The sequence below is a fragment of the Oncorhynchus tshawytscha genome, linkage group LG16 (genome assembly GCF_018296145.1).
Source record: "Oncorhynchus tshawytscha isolate Ot180627B linkage group LG16, Otsh_v2.0, whole genome shotgun sequence".
In the NCBI taxonomy this organism is placed as follows: domain Eukaryota; kingdom Metazoa; phylum Chordata; class Actinopteri; order Salmoniformes; family Salmonidae; genus Oncorhynchus; species Oncorhynchus tshawytscha.
In genome coordinates, this window is record NC_056444.1 from 22,056,305 (window position 1) to 22,073,210 (window position 16,906).

General features: G+C 42.5%; 1 protein-coding gene across 1 annotated transcript in view; it reads right to left on the minus strand.

The window, feature by feature from the left end:
• Positions 1-16,906, minus strand: part of dok6 (docking protein 6) — a 77,002-nt gene that overhangs the window by 40,657 nt on the left and 19,439 nt on the right. The window contains 3 exon segments of the mRNA XM_042298978.1: positions 2,524-2,643; positions 9,319-9,433; positions 15,965-16,072. Coding sequence (XP_042154912.1) covers positions 2,524-2,643; positions 9,319-9,433; positions 15,965-16,072 — 343 coding nt within the window.

Here is a 16,906-nt window from a genome sequence, read left to right on the forward strand (position 1 = left end):
TCTAAACTGATTCCAACGGGACAGGTGGTACTGTAGCTTCATCTAAACTGACTCCAACAGGACAGGTCATACTGTAGCTTCATCTAAACTGACTCCAACAGGACAGGTGGTACTGTAGCTTCATCTAAACTGACTCCAACGGGACAGGTGTTACTGTAGCTTCATCTAAACTGATTCCAACGGGACAGGTGGTACTGTAGCTTCATCTAAACTGACTCCAACAGGACAGGTGGTACTGTAGCTTCATCTAAACTGATTCCAACGGGACAGGTGGTACTGTAGCTTCATCTAAACTGACTACAACTGGACAGGTGGTACTGTAACAAATCTCCCTCATTACTCTTCCATCATAATTTTTTTACCTGTTTTCTCTATCTGTTCAGGTGAAGGAAAGCAGACAAGGAGAGGAAGCCACTTTAAACTATCGAGACGCACCCCACGCCGTTGTCATAGTTTTTTCAAGCCAGCCAACCAGATCCTGTACCTACTGGAGACCTCCTCAGCCCCAATCACTTTAACCAGCCGGAGTCTCTACTAGAGACCTCATCATCCCCAGTCACTTTAATCAGCTGGAGTCTCTACTAGAGACCTCCTCATCCCCAATCACTTTAATCAGCTGGAATCTCTACTAGAGACCTCCTCATCCCCAATCACTTTAACCAGCTGGAGTCTCTACTAGAGACCTCCTCAGCGCCAATCACTTTAACCAGCTAGAGTCTCTACTACAGACCTCCTTAGCCCCAGTCACTTTAACCAGCTGGAGTCTCTACTAGAGACCTCCTCATCCCCAATCACTTTAATCAGCTGGAATCTCTACTAGAGACCTCCTCATCCCCAATCACTTTAACCAGCTGGAGTCTCTACTAGAGACCTCCTCAGCGCCAATCACTTTAACCAGCTAGAGTCTCTACTACAGACCTCCTCAGCCCCAGTCACTTTAACCAGCTGGAGTCTCTACTAGAGACCTCCTCATCCCCAATCACTTTAATCAGCTGGAATCTCTACTAGAGACCTCCTCATCCCCAATCACTTTAACCAGCTGGAGTCTCTACTAGAGACCTCAGCCCCAATCACTTTAACCAGCTGGAGTCTCTACTAGAGACCTCAGCCCCAATCACTTTAACCAGCTGGAGTCTCTAGTAGAGACCTCCTCAGCCCCAATCACTTTAACCAGCTCTCAGAGAGCTCTTCATAATCTACATTAATACTCACTAATTATGCCTAATGTTTCAAAAGAACAGCCATGAGTCTAGAGTGAGGACTGATGAAATGGCAATGTAATATGATGAGGCTATTTTTAGGAGCAGCGAGAAAATGAACTTTGATTTAATTATCAGCCCCTGTAGTTGGGTGATCACTAATTGAAGTCTAACTGCAGAGGGTGGAGTTTTCCCCCATTTTAGTATATGTGCTGCAGAGACAAGCACAAGTGTTTAGCGTTCTATTTCTGTTGTTTCTTTTTCTTTCTTCACACACCGCACCACTTCGATGTTATGAATACAAATCAATGTTTCCCTGTCATTTTACATTGACGCTGAGGGAGAGAGAAATACATGTTATTACTGTTCATTGAACTAGATGGGCTGCTCAGATTCATTCGGATTCATATCGACTTTTTCAAACGAGGGCAGAGCACAAAGTTATGCGTAAATGCAATTGTAGGCGTCCTGTAAGAGGTTGTTTGGGGAGTAAAAATGAGACCTTGGGCCAGATTCTTGATTCTTTCATTTCCAAAGCCAGTCTATAAAACACACACACACACACACACACACACACACACACACACACACACACACACACACACACACACACACACACACACACACACACACACACACACACACACACACACACACACAGTCATTTCCACAGCTAGTCTACAAATGAATAGACATTCACCCATTTAATAACAGCTATACCTTTCCTCTTTCCTCCTTCCCATTTCTCCATTTCTATTTCCTGGATGGGGGGCAGTGATTTCACATGGCCTCAGCCCCAGCAGATGGGGGGGCAGTGATTTCACATGGCCTCAGCCCCAGCAGATGGGGGGGCAGTGATTTCACATGGCCTCAGCCCCAGCAGATATAATCTCATTCATTTTTGTGACAAGCTTCATTATGAGGGGAGCCAGTGATGCACAGCACCTCTCATTAGGCCAGGAACACAGCCACACACACATACACATGCACATGCACACACGTGCACAGATACACACTCGAAAGTACATATATGCATGCACGCGCACGCGCACACACACACATAGATAAAGATGCACACAAACACACACACAGACCTCTGTTGCACTAACATTTCTGGGCTGGTAATGAAACCGTCTACAAGTGCTGGGATGGTTGGGGGGGAAATATCGACCCAAAATGGTCTCTGTTGGCAGGGACTAATTGGAGACTCACCGTTTCCCTATCACAAACCTCTGAGGACTCAGTTGCACTCAAACATATCCAGTTTGGGGCAGGATTGACCCAAAATGGCCTCCATTAGCTGGGGTTCTAATTGGGGACTCACCACTCTGCTCCCGCTGCACCCCCGCTGCTAACAGGTCTGGTTCTCCCAGGCTGATGTCATTCAGTCGGCTTCCTAGGCACTCCACACACAGCAGCTTGTACCACTCCTCTGCATCCAGCTCTAAACACAGAGTTAAAACAAGAGTTAAACACACAGGCAGAAATACACACTCCACACACAGCAGCTTGTACCACTCCTCTGCATCCAGCTCTAAACACAGAGTTAAAACAAGAGTTAAACACACAGGCAGAAATACACACTCCACACACAGCAGCTTGTACCACTCCTCTGCATCCAGCTCTAAACACAGAGTTAAAACAAGAGTTAAACACACAGGCAGAAATACACACTCCACACACAGCAGCTTGTACCACTCCTCCTCATCCAGCTCATACAAAGTTAGAAAAGTACACACACACACAGATGAATCATACAGCATGCACTGTGGACTAAAAAAGCCCCACGGACGTGAGTATCAGGTAGTGGTAACCTGGATAAAATCAATCTGATTGATTCTCTGCTGATGAAAAGAGTCAAGCAGTTCATGAACACAAAACACCAGATGAATGCTGCATTTCCTCTCTCTCCTCTGCTATCCCATCTTTCTCCCCTCTGACCACTCTCAACACTGCCCTCCCTAACCCTCTCTCTCTTCCCTCTCTCATCTCCTCTCTCCTATACTGTACTCCTACAGCACTTGACCACCAGACCCCTGATATACCCGGCCATCAATTATTTGTTCCAAGCTAAATCACAAGATATTGTACATAGAGCAGATTTTTAAAGGACCATAGAGTTCTGTCTCTATTCTTTTTTTCCCAATAAAAAATGGAGCATTGTGGTAACTGTGACAACCACAATCTGTACTGTACTTCTAAAGCACATCCAGTACAGATCTGGGATCAGGCCATAAAGCATTTTTTCTCGGATAGATTTGATCAACAAGCAGAACACAGGGGGATCAACTGACATTCTTAACACCAGAAAATCAATAGCTTATTATCCCAATAGGGTGATATAATTAAACGATGGGAAGCCTGGGTGTAGAAAACAATTAACAGGATTGATCTCGAAGGAAATTGTGTGAATGCATCCGAAAATAATTATCTCGGAGCAACAGTGACAATCTTTTAATCAAACCCATACAAGTCGATAATATCTCCACTCTCTTAATCAGTTACACACACCTTATCTCTCTCCGAGGCACACATGCACACACGAACAGGAACAGGAAGATGAACATGAACACACACAAACACATACACCACATACGCTGCCGTGTGCACAAGTCTCAAAAAGCTCAACTCTGGCACTCTTGGCAGTGGTGAGGGAAGAGGAGGGGTGTTATTGAATTGTTTAATTAACCACTAAGTGGAGGCTGATGGTTTCATGAATCAAATTCTCACTCCCTCACACAGCAAACAGAAAAACAGTTGTTGGTGAATACCAATGTCTTCCTCTAAAGATGGAGAAAGCTCTGTTTACAATGGAAAGTAAGATTCCAGACTGTAGAATGTGGATGAGAGTTACTGAGCTATGAAATGAGAGTCAGACTGAGTTGTTTATCTGTGTGTTGTCTACTTCTCCCTGGTCTCTTCCCAAAGGAGCTCCAGGACATGGCACTGTGGTCACTGATGTGTATAGAGATGCATGTGGAAGTGTGTGAACACTCTTAAAAACAAAAGTGCAACCAAATAAGGTTATTGAGAGTGATGCCATAGGGGAACCCTTTTAGAGTCTCTGAAGAACCATAAATGGGATGGTTCTTTGAAAAAACCATTTGGGGATTTTTATTTGCATAGTTCACAGGATGCCTTTCGAGTTAATTTTCAAGGTACTTGTACCACTCATGACTTTTTGCTAGTGACAGAGACATGGTTGTTGATTTCATTCATTAAAATGTCATTCTTAAAGACAATACAGCCTAGTTTTACCCTAATACAGTGGCCTGAAACTCATAGTTTATAGAACACACAAGGCATGCAAGTCACACTATGCTGGCATGCAAGTCACACTATGCTGGCATGCAAGTCACACTATGCTGGCATGCAAGTCACCCTATGCTGGCATGCAAGTCACACTATGTTGGCATGCAAGTCACACTATGCTGGCATGCAAGTCACACTATGCTGGCATGCAAGTCACACTATGCTGGCATGCAAGTCACACTATGTTGGCATGCAAGTCACACTATGCTGGCATGCAAGTCACACTATGCTGGCATGCAAGTCACACTATGCTGGCATGCAAGTCACACTATGCTGGCATGCAAGTCACACTATGCTGGCATGCAAGTCACACTATGCTGGCATGCAAGTCACACTATGCTGGCATGCAAGTCACACTATTGCAAAACAATGTGTAATTCCAATTGGAATCCAGCCAGATTAGGGATATACACCATTTAGAATTGTATTCACCCGCAACCTGCATTTGGAATGACTACCAGGCTCGGAAAGACTAAGATATAACGGGTGCAATGAGTCCAAGTAACAGATTGGAACAGTTTAGAAAAATGTATGTTATTTATATTTGAGTAGCATAAGTTTAATTAATCAATAAACATACATGCAAAAACATAGATATTGAAAGAAACAATTCTGAAAATCCACCTGCAAAAGAGCATGCTGGGGAATATGATAGTGATGGCCATGGTTTTGGTTCAACTCTAGTTATTAACACCAACTCTGGGGTTCTTTTACACCACTGATTAACTCTTGAATCAACCCTAGAAATGTTACACTGAAAACTCAACACTAGTTAACACTGGACAATTTGCTGTGTGCTATGAAAGGGACATATTTGCAGGCTTCAATATACATTTCAAGAACCTTTAAGAATTCTGAAGAACCGTAGATGCCACATCAAAAACCCAACACTTAACTCAAAGTTTGTTTTTATGCGGCAACAGTTCTCCAAGGAACCTTAAGAGCTGAGGAAGACCCACTTAAGAACCTTCATTTTTTTTCAGTGTACAACTGGGCAGTTTATCTGAGAGGGAAATGCAGGTTTTGAAGGGTTAAGGGTCTGACCTTGCCTGAGGTTGTGGCCTTGTTCATCCGCACACACATACACACACACACACACACACACACACACACACACACACACACACACACACACACACACACACACACACACACACACACACACACACACACACACACACACACACACACACACTGATAAATCTCTGTACTTAAGAGCCTCTCTTGGTCCATTTCCTCCCTTGCTGAGCCTGTGTCCTCTGAGTGTGTCTGAAGTCTAAACTCACACACTGTAAGAGCTGCCGAGTGGAAAATCACATAAACAAACACTTTATCCGAGAGGCAGCCTGGACAACACACAGGGAAAGAGAGGAAGAGGGAGCATGAGGAAAATGAGAGGCAGGGGAGAGGTAAGAGAGAGAGAGAGAGAGACAGAGAGAGAGAGAGAGAGAGAGAAGAGGGGGAGAGAGAGAGAGAGAGAGAGAGAGAGAGAGAGAGAGAGAGAGAGAGAGAGAGAGAGAGAGAGAGAAAGAGAGAGAGAGAGAGAGAGAGAGAGAGAGAGGGTGGAAGAGTTAAGAGAGCTAGACATCAGTAAAACAAAAACTAGCAGTGTGAAGGAGCAAGAGGGAGTGAGAGAGAAAAGAGGCTGACACTGGCACAGTACCACAGAGAGAGCACAGGAAGTGAAGGACACTGGGAGGGCAGCTTCCTGCATGGGGTGGACATGGGAGAGAAATAGAGAAAGTGTGTGCGTGCGTGCCTTAAGGCTGGCCGACATGGCCAAAATATCATATCATGATATTTGTGAAGCTATGACTGTATTTGACAGTATTTTATTTTTTTATTTCTTATAAAAGTTGCAGATATGCTTCATAAGTAGTGCGTGACTTTAGGGTTGTAACAAATACCTTCTAAGTGGTTTTAATGGGGCTTTCTCTCTTTTAATTGTTTTATACTGTTCAATCAACAAAAAAATCAGCATACATGTACTACATTTGTTTTGTCTTTGTATGTCTCTATTTTGTGAAAACTGTACAGTTTTCTTTATCAGAATAGTTACTCTCCTCTATAACTACGTTTCCATCCAATAGCGACAGATTTTTATGCAATTATTCTAAAATCTGCAGAAAAACAATAGGCCCACTTTCCCACCAGAGATGCGCTTCCATCAAATGGACTTGTTTCTGATGAAAGGCTGTACGTGATGACGTAGCTGCACATCAAAATACCTTTGTGGTTCAATTCCCATGTACTGCATAAAAAGTGAAATGGGTTTCCATGGCAATTTTCTACTCTACTGAGTGGTTTCCCACAGACAATGTTGGGTTATATAGCGAGTGTGCCCACGTTGGTATTGACAAGTGCGCTCTAGCCAACAGCTTGCAGATACAGTGCGGGTATAGCCTACATCAGTGGTTCCCAATGTTTATCGGTTACTGTACCACCAACTGAATTCTGCTCTGCTCGGAGTACCCTTCAAGTACCCCCTGCGGATAGGCCAACTAGTAACACTTGCATACATTATGAGATTTTTATAGACAAAAGAGCAAGATCATTTTTTATTTGTCACCAGAATAAGACTGTCACATTGGTATAAAGGGTTCGGGAGACAGGCGCAGGAATGCGTAATAGGGGTTTGTAAAGGCATGGGGACGAAGACCAAACAAACACTATGCAAAACACAGGGTTGAAACCCAAACAAAAGAGTGAGGAGTACCTCGAATAAATACACATGTGCACATTGATTAACACACGGGACGAGACCCGTAATCATCTGCGCAATTCACAAATGGCACGAAAGCTAAAACACACAGCACAGGTACTCACATGCACCAACGGACATAGTAAAAATAACCGAACAGCCCAATGGAACCCAAAGGGCACACTTATACAAGAACTAATCAGTGGGAATAGGAGACAGGTGTGCGTAATGAAAGCTACGGAGGGATCCGTGACAGAGACCCTCAGTATTTATTGGAAAGGACCCAAATCGTAGTTGGTGGACCACACAACATCGCGTGACTCCAAGTTTACTTCCATATGATTGGTTATCAATCAATATTTATCCATCAATATTTACACATTAGCGTTTACACCAACATTTCTAGCATAATTCATTTTACAGACACAAAAAGATCCCAGCTTGTCTAGCATATTTAGTTTCAGCACTCAGTTATTACATTTAATAAACCAAACATTGATATACTGTTACAGTGTGGCAAAAAAGTCTTTAGTCAGCCACCAATTGTGCAAGTTCTCCCACTTAAAAAGATCATTTTCATCATAGGTACACTTCAACTATGATAGACAAAATGAAAAAAAAAAATCCTGAAAATCACATTGTAGGATTTTTTATGAATTTATTTGCAAATTATGTATGTAAGGTACACTGTATGTAAGGTAAAGTAAAAATCCAAACTGGTCGGTATATACTAAAATGCGGTTCACCGCCCAGCCCTAGTGTGCATGTGTGTGATTGAGTGCAGGAAGTGAAGGACCATGTGTTGGACACGGGGGACACATCCCTCCATATGGCAAGGGACTCCAGGAAGAGGGAGGGAGGGGTCAGCAGTGTAACTGTGAGCTTTGTGTGTTTGATCGTTTGTTTGTTTGTTTGTTTGTTTGTTTGTTTGTTTGTGTGTGTGTGTGTGTGTGTGTGTGTGTGTGTGTGTGTGTGTGTGTGTGGTGTTTGTGTGGGAGAGAGATAAAGAGAGAGAGAGAGAGGGAGAGAGAGAGAGAGAGAGAGAGAGGAGGGAGAAAGAGAGAGAGAGAGGAGAGAGAGAGACATAGAGAATGGTGTGAGGGGAGAGGGGAGTGAGTGGAGATAGAGTTCACTGCACCCCATAAGGCACATAATCTATCCCCTGAGATCCACTGCTACAGCTCACATCAGAACATCAGCACATCAGCACACACGCACACACACACACACTCACAGACACTAAAATCACCTGCAACTTGTATACAGCAGATCACTGTCCTTGTTTGTTTGTGTATGTCTCTTCCACCCAGTGCCCAATTAACTACTGTTTACTTCTCTGTTTGTGACATTACAGGAGAGGAGAGAAGGAGAAAGATAAGAGAATAGGAGAGGAGACGAATGGATAGGAGAGGAGAGGAGAGGTGCTAATATCTCTGCAGGACCACTGCTCACGCTATTTATCTCTCATCCCCAATGTCTCTCTCTCTCTACCTCTAATCCCTATCACTCTCATTCACTCTTCCCAATCTCTCTCTCTCTCTCTCTCTCTCTCTCTCTCTCTCTCTCTCTCTCTCTCTCTCTCTCTCCTACCTCTATCCCTATCCCTCTCATACACTCTTCCCAATCGTTCTCTCTCACTCTCTTTCCCTCCCCATCCCGTTATCACTATGAATCCAATATCCATCCTCCTCTATCTCTCCGTGTTTCTCTTTAGTTCTCTATAAAGACTCTTAACACTATTAACTCAGCCAGTCCCTGCAGCAGAATTCATTACAACCTATCAGATCCCAGCATTCTGCTCTACCAGGACCCAGAGGATGCAACCATATATATATAATACCCAAGTACCCCTCCACACAAACCCACACACACACCCACCAGTCTTAGCTAATACAGTACAGAATCACATGTCTGGCGCTTGGAATACCTTCAGCACTCAATTGTCTTTCTCTCTCTCTCACTCTCTAACCTTTCCCTTCTCTGTTCTTTTCTCTCTTCTATTGCTTTCTCCCTCTCTCTTCCCCGTACTCTCCATCCCTCCCTCCTTCTTCATCCACCATCCCTCCCTCCCTGCTTCCCTCCATTCCCCAGCGTTGCATTGCTTACCTGACTCACAGGCAAATGTCTTGGAAGTCTCGTCGTAGAAGACGATTGCCATTGCGTGTTTCTTGGTCTCCCGGGGCATCCGTGTAATGTTCTTGATATTGTGAAGCTCCGTGATCTAAGACAAACAGAACAACAAACATTAGCCAAATCAACAAGACGACAGCTGAGGGGACAGGCCACGGGAACACCGTCTAATAATGTTAGCTTTTCTTGTTTGAAAAAGTTGTCGAGATAAATTTGTTGTTCGACTTGCTCCCTTAACTGATAATTTTTCATCTTAAATTACTATTGGTGATGTTCTGTACATGCAGAATTGCAAAACAAAATTTAATTGTATCATATTTATTTACACAATATTCATATTTCATAAACACTGTTGAAAGGAGCTATATGAATGCAATTCATTACCACTACTATCGTTTTATTTAGGGAAATCAATGGAAATTGTGTGAAGAAGACCATGTATATTGTGTAATGGACTATAACAAGCTTGTCATATACATTATGGATCAACTCAGTCTCCTAAATGACAGTGTGGATTTCCATTGGTCTGGCTCTAACTAAAAAAACAACAAGAGCAATTGGTGAAACTGCTTCACTTTGCACACGGCCAATAAAGATCCAATCAATACTCAGGAGCAGAATCAAAAGCTCCTAAATCATGTTAACTCTGGGAGTTAACAGTCATTTAATTGAATATCTTGTGCATTTATAGGACTGTTTTCTTCAACAATCCTCTCTGTTCGCTGCTGGACAGATAAGAGCCATTACATTATTGTAGAGCGCTCGCTCAGAGCCAACCGTGGGCACAATGCCAGCCTGATGGGAATGTATTACGGGGGTTCACTGCCGTATACTGTAGTAAAATGTGTGTGTGTGTGCGTGCGAGTGTTTGTCCCTGCGTGCGTGTTTCCTATATAGTAAAAACCTGACTGTTAGAGATCAGTGCCACGAGCTATGCTAACATGCCACATGCAGAATAAAGATTTCTACGTTTGATTTGATTATTGCTAGTGAAATAAATTCAATTTTCCATGAGCATTTTCCGTCCAAGACTGTTGTGAAACTGCATCACAAGGCAGTGTGATGATGAGGTTGTACAAAGTGTATTGAATACCATTATCCTCAGTGTTCATTATCCAGACAATAGCATTGATACCATCTGTTTGCATCGCTGATGTGAGGAAGTCAATATGAAGTCAATATGGTTCATATCTTAACCCAGAAACATAATTATAACACAGAACTGGCAGCAAAAACCACATCAGCACTGGAGCTAGCTGGGCTCTATATTCCGTTCACTCTCCTCTCCTCCCATCTCCTCCCATCTCCTCCCCTGTTTGATGATCTTCTCTTTCCTCTCAGAACATAGCCACAAAGCTATTGTCAAGAATATAGCCCAAAGGCATAAACTCTCTAAAAGTTACTTCTCTACAGTTTACTGCTTATTTATTTACGGTTTATGAACCAAGCCATTGGTAGCATCATATGGCTGCAAATGCCTTTGTCAAAAGCTCATGACATAGAGGCAGCCAAAACATCAAACAAGTGAGACAGGGAGTGGGTCCTGCTAAATTCTTTTTTGGAATTATTCAGTTGTATACACAGAGTCAATATTCAGGTAATAATAAGGAATTCCCCTTGACCACACCCACAAATTGGCGAAAACAAACGTTATTTCCCAATGACACCCAGTGTAAAAGAGACAACTTTCGTCGGAAACAGAAATAAAAAAAACATGCTGAAAATCCAAGTAGGCTACACATACAGTACAGTCAAAAGTTAGGACACGCCTACTCTGTCAAGTTTTTAAAATTTTTAAAAATATTTTCTACATTGTAGAATAATATTGAAGACATCAAACTACGGAATAACACATATGGAATCATGTAGTAACCAAAAAATGTGTTCAACAAATAAAAATATATAGTATATTTTAAATTATTCAAAGTAGCCACCCTTTGCCTTGATGACAGCTTTGCAGACTCTTGGCATTCTCTCAACCAGCTTCATGAGGAATGCTTTTTCCAACAGTCTTGAAGTAGTTCCCACATATGCTGAGCACTTGTTGGCTGCTTTTCCTTCACTCTGTGGTCCAACTCATCCCAAACCATCTCAATTGGGTTGAGGTTGGGTGATTGTGGAGGCCAGGTCAACTGATGCAGCACCATCACTCTCATTGGTCAAATAGCCCTTACACAGCCTGGAGGTGTGTTTTGGGGAATTGTCATGTTGAAATACAAGATAGTACCACTAAGCGCAAACCAGATGGGATGGCGTATCGCTGCAGAATGCTGTGGTAGCCATGCTGGTTAAGTGTGCCTTGAACTCTAAATAAATCACTGACAGTGTCACCAGCAAAGCACCCCCACACCTCCTCCTCCATGCTTCACGGTGGGAACCACACATGCGGAGATCATCCGTTCACCTACTCTGCGTCTCACAAAGACACGGCGGTTGGAACAAAAAATCTCAAATTTGGACTCCTCAAACCAAAGGACAGATTTCCACCGGTCTAATGTCCATTGTTGTGTTTCTTGGCCCAAGTAAGTATCTTCTTATTATTGGTGTCTTTTAGTAGTGGTTTCGACCATGAAGGCCTGATTCATGCAGTCTCCTCTGAACAGTTGATGTTGAGATGTGTCTGTTTTGTGGCTGCAATCTGAGGTGCAGTTAACTCTAATGAACTTACTCTCTGCAGCAGAGGTAACTCCGGGTCTTCCTTTCCTGTGGCGGTCCTCATGAGAACCAGTTTCATCATTGCGCTTTATGTGTTTTTGCAACTGTACTTGAAGAAACTTTCAAAGTTCTTGACATTTTCCAGATTGACTGAGCTTCATGTCTTAAAGTTATGGCTTCTGAATGGCGCAGCGGTTTAAGGCACTGGTTTGATTCCGTGCTGTTTCACAACCGGCTGTGATTGGGAGTTCCATAGGATGGCACAAAATTGGCCCAGCATCGTCCGGGTTAGGGCCGGGGTAGGCCGTCATTGGAAATAATAATTTGTTGTTAACTGACTTACCTAGTTAAACAAAGGTTAAATTATTATTTAAATGTTTTTTAGTTTTTTTAAATGATGGAATGTAATTTCTCTTTGCTTATTTGAGCTGTTCTTGTGATAATATGGACTTGGTCTTTTACCAAATAGGGCTATCTTCTGTATACAACCCCTACCTTGTCACAACACAACTGATTGGCTCAAACGCATTAAGAAGGAAAGAAATTCCACAAATGTATCAAATTAACACCTGTTAATTGAAATGCATTCCAGGTGACTACCTCATGAAGCTGGTTGAGAGAATGGCAAGAGTGTGCAAAGCTGTCATCAAGGCAAAGGGTGGCTACTTTGAAGATTCTCAAATATAAAATACATTTTGATTTGTTCTACATGATTCCATATGTGTTATTTCATAGTTTTGATGTCTTTACTATTATTTTACAATGTAGAAAATAGTCTAAACAAAGAACAACCCTGGAATGAGTAGGTGTGTCCAAACTTTTGACTGGTACTGTAGCTATGTGTGTGGAAAACATTCAATCACAGGTAATACATTTCACTTGTTTAATATACTCAGTTTGTACTGAAAGTCCATTCACTACTTGTAGCTGTAAAATCCGTTTGTTTGTGTTGTTGGGAAGCCCTACGATATAAAACGTTCTATTTAGTGAGAACACTCCGGAGCAGGTCATCTTTAGACATGTTGTACTTTTCTTAAATCTAGTTTTGTAATTTATTAAAACAATCAGACAACAAGAAAATGCTTTGAAAAAGGTCATGTTTTAGCTGTGAGACAACGGGGTAACCTAGGTAACCACAGGTTATTTTCCTGACAGGCGGGCGTGGCCGCAACGTTCTATCTACGCAGCACCCTTCGAAACACAAAAGCAAATCCACTGTTGTTGTTTTTAAGTTTTCTCTGGAGCACTGTTCTGGAATCCCTCGGATGGAACCTTTCCTAATCTGTGTGGGGATTCTAAGGAAGCGTTTTCATGTGCACTGGGGAGCACTGTGTTGGAAGCATTATCAGGTGCACTGGTGCATGTGTTCTGTCATCACTCACTTTGCTGTGGGTAGCAGACATCTCTAGGAGAGGTTAACACTACACAGGCATTTCAATTTGATGGAATGATGTAGTATACAAAGTTACGTCGCTATCGCAAATCAGCATAGGCCTCCAGTCAGTCAATCCCTTGATGAGGTGGGGAAGTGACTGATAACTAATGATAGTGTATTAGACAGTGTGTTATAGCCTCTCATAATACAGCCACATATTAAAGAGCCCAGACACATCAAACACTCTGGTGTCCCAGCAAGTCCCTATCTGAGGCCACATCTCCTCTCCTCCCATCACTACAGCAGAGCCACTTAACTCACTTAACATCATCCTTGCTACTGATAATGAGGCCTAATTGGGGTATTTTCAAAGGGTTTAATAAGCGGGGAGAGATATATTATATTCCAGATTATCCTCCTCAATGGAAGAGAAAGACCCCGGAGGAACGAGATAAAGCGTCCAAATGTGCCTTAATAGATTCCGAACAGCAATCTTTACCCCATGTGGAATTATTTTATGAAAGACAAATACAATCATTTTTTAGGGTCAGTTTGTGCGTAATAGGATTTAACCGATTGATGTGTAATAAAATAAGTGCTTGGCAATATTGTCTGAGGGGAAATGGTGGTTGGGGCTTGTTATTGGGTAAAAATGAAGGTTGTGGCCTAAGTTGTGATGGGAGACGGTGCCGTTAAAAGGGTCGACAAACTCAGACAAATGAATTTTTGTCTGGCCTTGTGCTGCGTCTAAAAACATATCTGTCTACTGAGTGTACCCTTCATATCAAGACAGAAATATTTTGGAGATCCAATGAGGTGAATATATATAGTTGGAGTCGGAAGTTTACATACACTTAGGTTTGAGTTATTAAAACTCGTTTTTCAACCACTCCAGAAATTTATTTTTAACACACTATAGTTTTGGCAAGGCAGTTAGGACATCTACTTTGTGCATGACACAAGTAATTTTTCCAACAATTGTTTACAGACAGACTATTTCACTTACAATTCACTGTATCACAATTCCAGTGGGTCAGAAATTTACATACACTAAGTTGACTGTGCCTTTAAACAGCTTGGAAAATTCCAGAAAATGATTTCATGGCTTTAGAAGCTTCTGATAGGCTAATTGTGTAGTGTATGCATAACTGGCTGCAGGGAAGTCAGGCGCAGGAGAGCAGAATTGGGTAGCAAACAGAGCCCTTTATTATGGCGAACAGACACACGGCACTAAGAACAATAAACAAATACGGGTTACATAACCCGGGCCAAACCAGTCTGACGTGCACATACACGTAACAACAAACAATTCCACACACAGACATGGGGGGGAACAGAGGGTTAAATACTTGTCAAATAATGAGGGAATGTAAACCAGGTGTGTGGGAAAACAAGACAAATGGAAAATGAAAAGTGGATTGGCGATGGCTAGAAGACCGGTGACGTCGACCACCGAACGCCGCCCGAACAAGGAGAGGAACAGACTTCGGCGGAAGTCATAACAAATTGACATAATTTGAGTCAATTGGAGGTGTACCTGTGGATGTATTTCAAGGCCTACCTTCAAACTCAGTGCTTCTTTGCTTGACATCATGGGAAAAATCAAAACAAATATTGTAGACCTCCACAGGTCTGGTTCATCCAAGGGAGCAATTTCCAAATGCCTGAAGGTACCACGTTCATCTGTACAAACAATAGTACGCAAGTATAAACCACCATAAAAAGCCAGACTACGGTTTGCAACTGCACATGGGGACAAAGATCATACTTTTTTGAGAAATGTCCTCTGGTCTGATGAAACAAAAATAGAACTGTTTGGCCATAATGACCATTGTTATATTTTGGGAAAAAAGGGGGATGCTTGCAAGCTGAAGAACACCATCCCAAACGTGAAGCACGGGGGAGGCAGCATCATGTTGTGGGGGTGCTTTGCTGCAGGAGGGACTGGTGCACTTCACAAAATAGATGGCATCATGAGGCAGAATAAGTATGTGGATATATTGAAGCAACATCTCAAGACATCAGTCAGGAAGTTAAAGCTTGGTCGCAAATGGGTCTTCCAAATGAACAATGACCCCAAGCATACTTCCAAAGTTGTGGCAAAATGACTTAAGGACAACAAAGTCAAAGTATTGGAGTGGCCATCACAAAGTCCTGACCTCAATCCCGTTGAAAATGTGTGGGCAGAACTGAAAAAGCGTGTGCGAGCAAGGAGGCCTACAAACCTGACTCAGTTACACCAGCTCTGTCAGGAGCTGGGCCAAATGGGCCAAAATTCACCCAACTTATTGTGGAAGGCTACCCGAAACATTTGACCAAAGTTAAACAATTTCAAGGCAATGCTAGCAAATACTAATTGAGTGTGTGTAAACTTCTGACCCACTGGGAATGTGATGAAATAAATAAAAGCTGAAATAAATCCTTCTCTCTACTATTATTTTGACATTTCACATTCTTAAAATAAAGTGGTGATCTTAACTGACCAAAGACATGGAATTTTGTACAACGATTAAATGTCAGGAACTGTGAAAAACTGAGTTTAAATGTAGTTGGCTGAGGTGCATGTAAACTTCCGACTTCAACTGTATTTACCTTGTGAAAGCTTCTGAAGTATGCTGCCTTCTCATCTTGGTATTTCTCTAACCGTCTGGGGCCTTTACTGGACGCCTTCTTAAACACCAGCCAGCACCTCTTGAAGATCTGTGGAGAACACATGGGTAACAGAACAATGAGAATACCATCAAAAGAACCCCAAACCAGGGAGATGTTCCCCTGAAGAATCGGGTCAGGCACCCAAGCCAAAGAGATGTACCCCTGAAGAACCTGATCAGATACCAAAATCAGAGAGATGTACCTCTGAAGAACCTGATCAGAACCCCAAACCAGAGAGACGTTCCCCTGAAGAACCTGATCAGAACCCCAAACCAGAGAGACGTTCCCCTGAAGAACCTGATCAGAACCCCAAACCAGGGAGATGTACAGTAATAAACTAGCGCGCAATGCAACCTTTAAAGTTTGAAAAAAGACGTAACTGATTACACAGCCAAACAAAACGCTGACATTGTCAAGGGCATTTTTTATCATAACACAATGAAAGGTATTCATTTAGAACATTGGGCTGAGTGTATAACAAAAAACAACTAAAAAACTAAAAAATGAATTTGATACATTAATAAGCATCTCCACTAATTCATTTTTCCAAGCATTCCAGACAGCCTGTCTCATCATTTATCTGTGTGGATATTAATCCAGACTCAATGAGATGCTCACCGGTGCATCACCACATCAATAACTCAAAGAGCAAATGCTTTCCTCTCAGTCAACTGAAACTGGGCTGTTTGTGCATTCATCTATTTAGCAATCTAGACCTATTTGTTTGGATGCACTGCTACTGCACAGTCACAGATACACATACACACACCCACGCACACCCCCACAGCCGCACACACACACTGTGTGCCAAAGGGCCACAATAAGGTCAACATCGAAAGGGGACATACTCGCTCAAAAACGGTCCCTAACTCTCACCGTCAC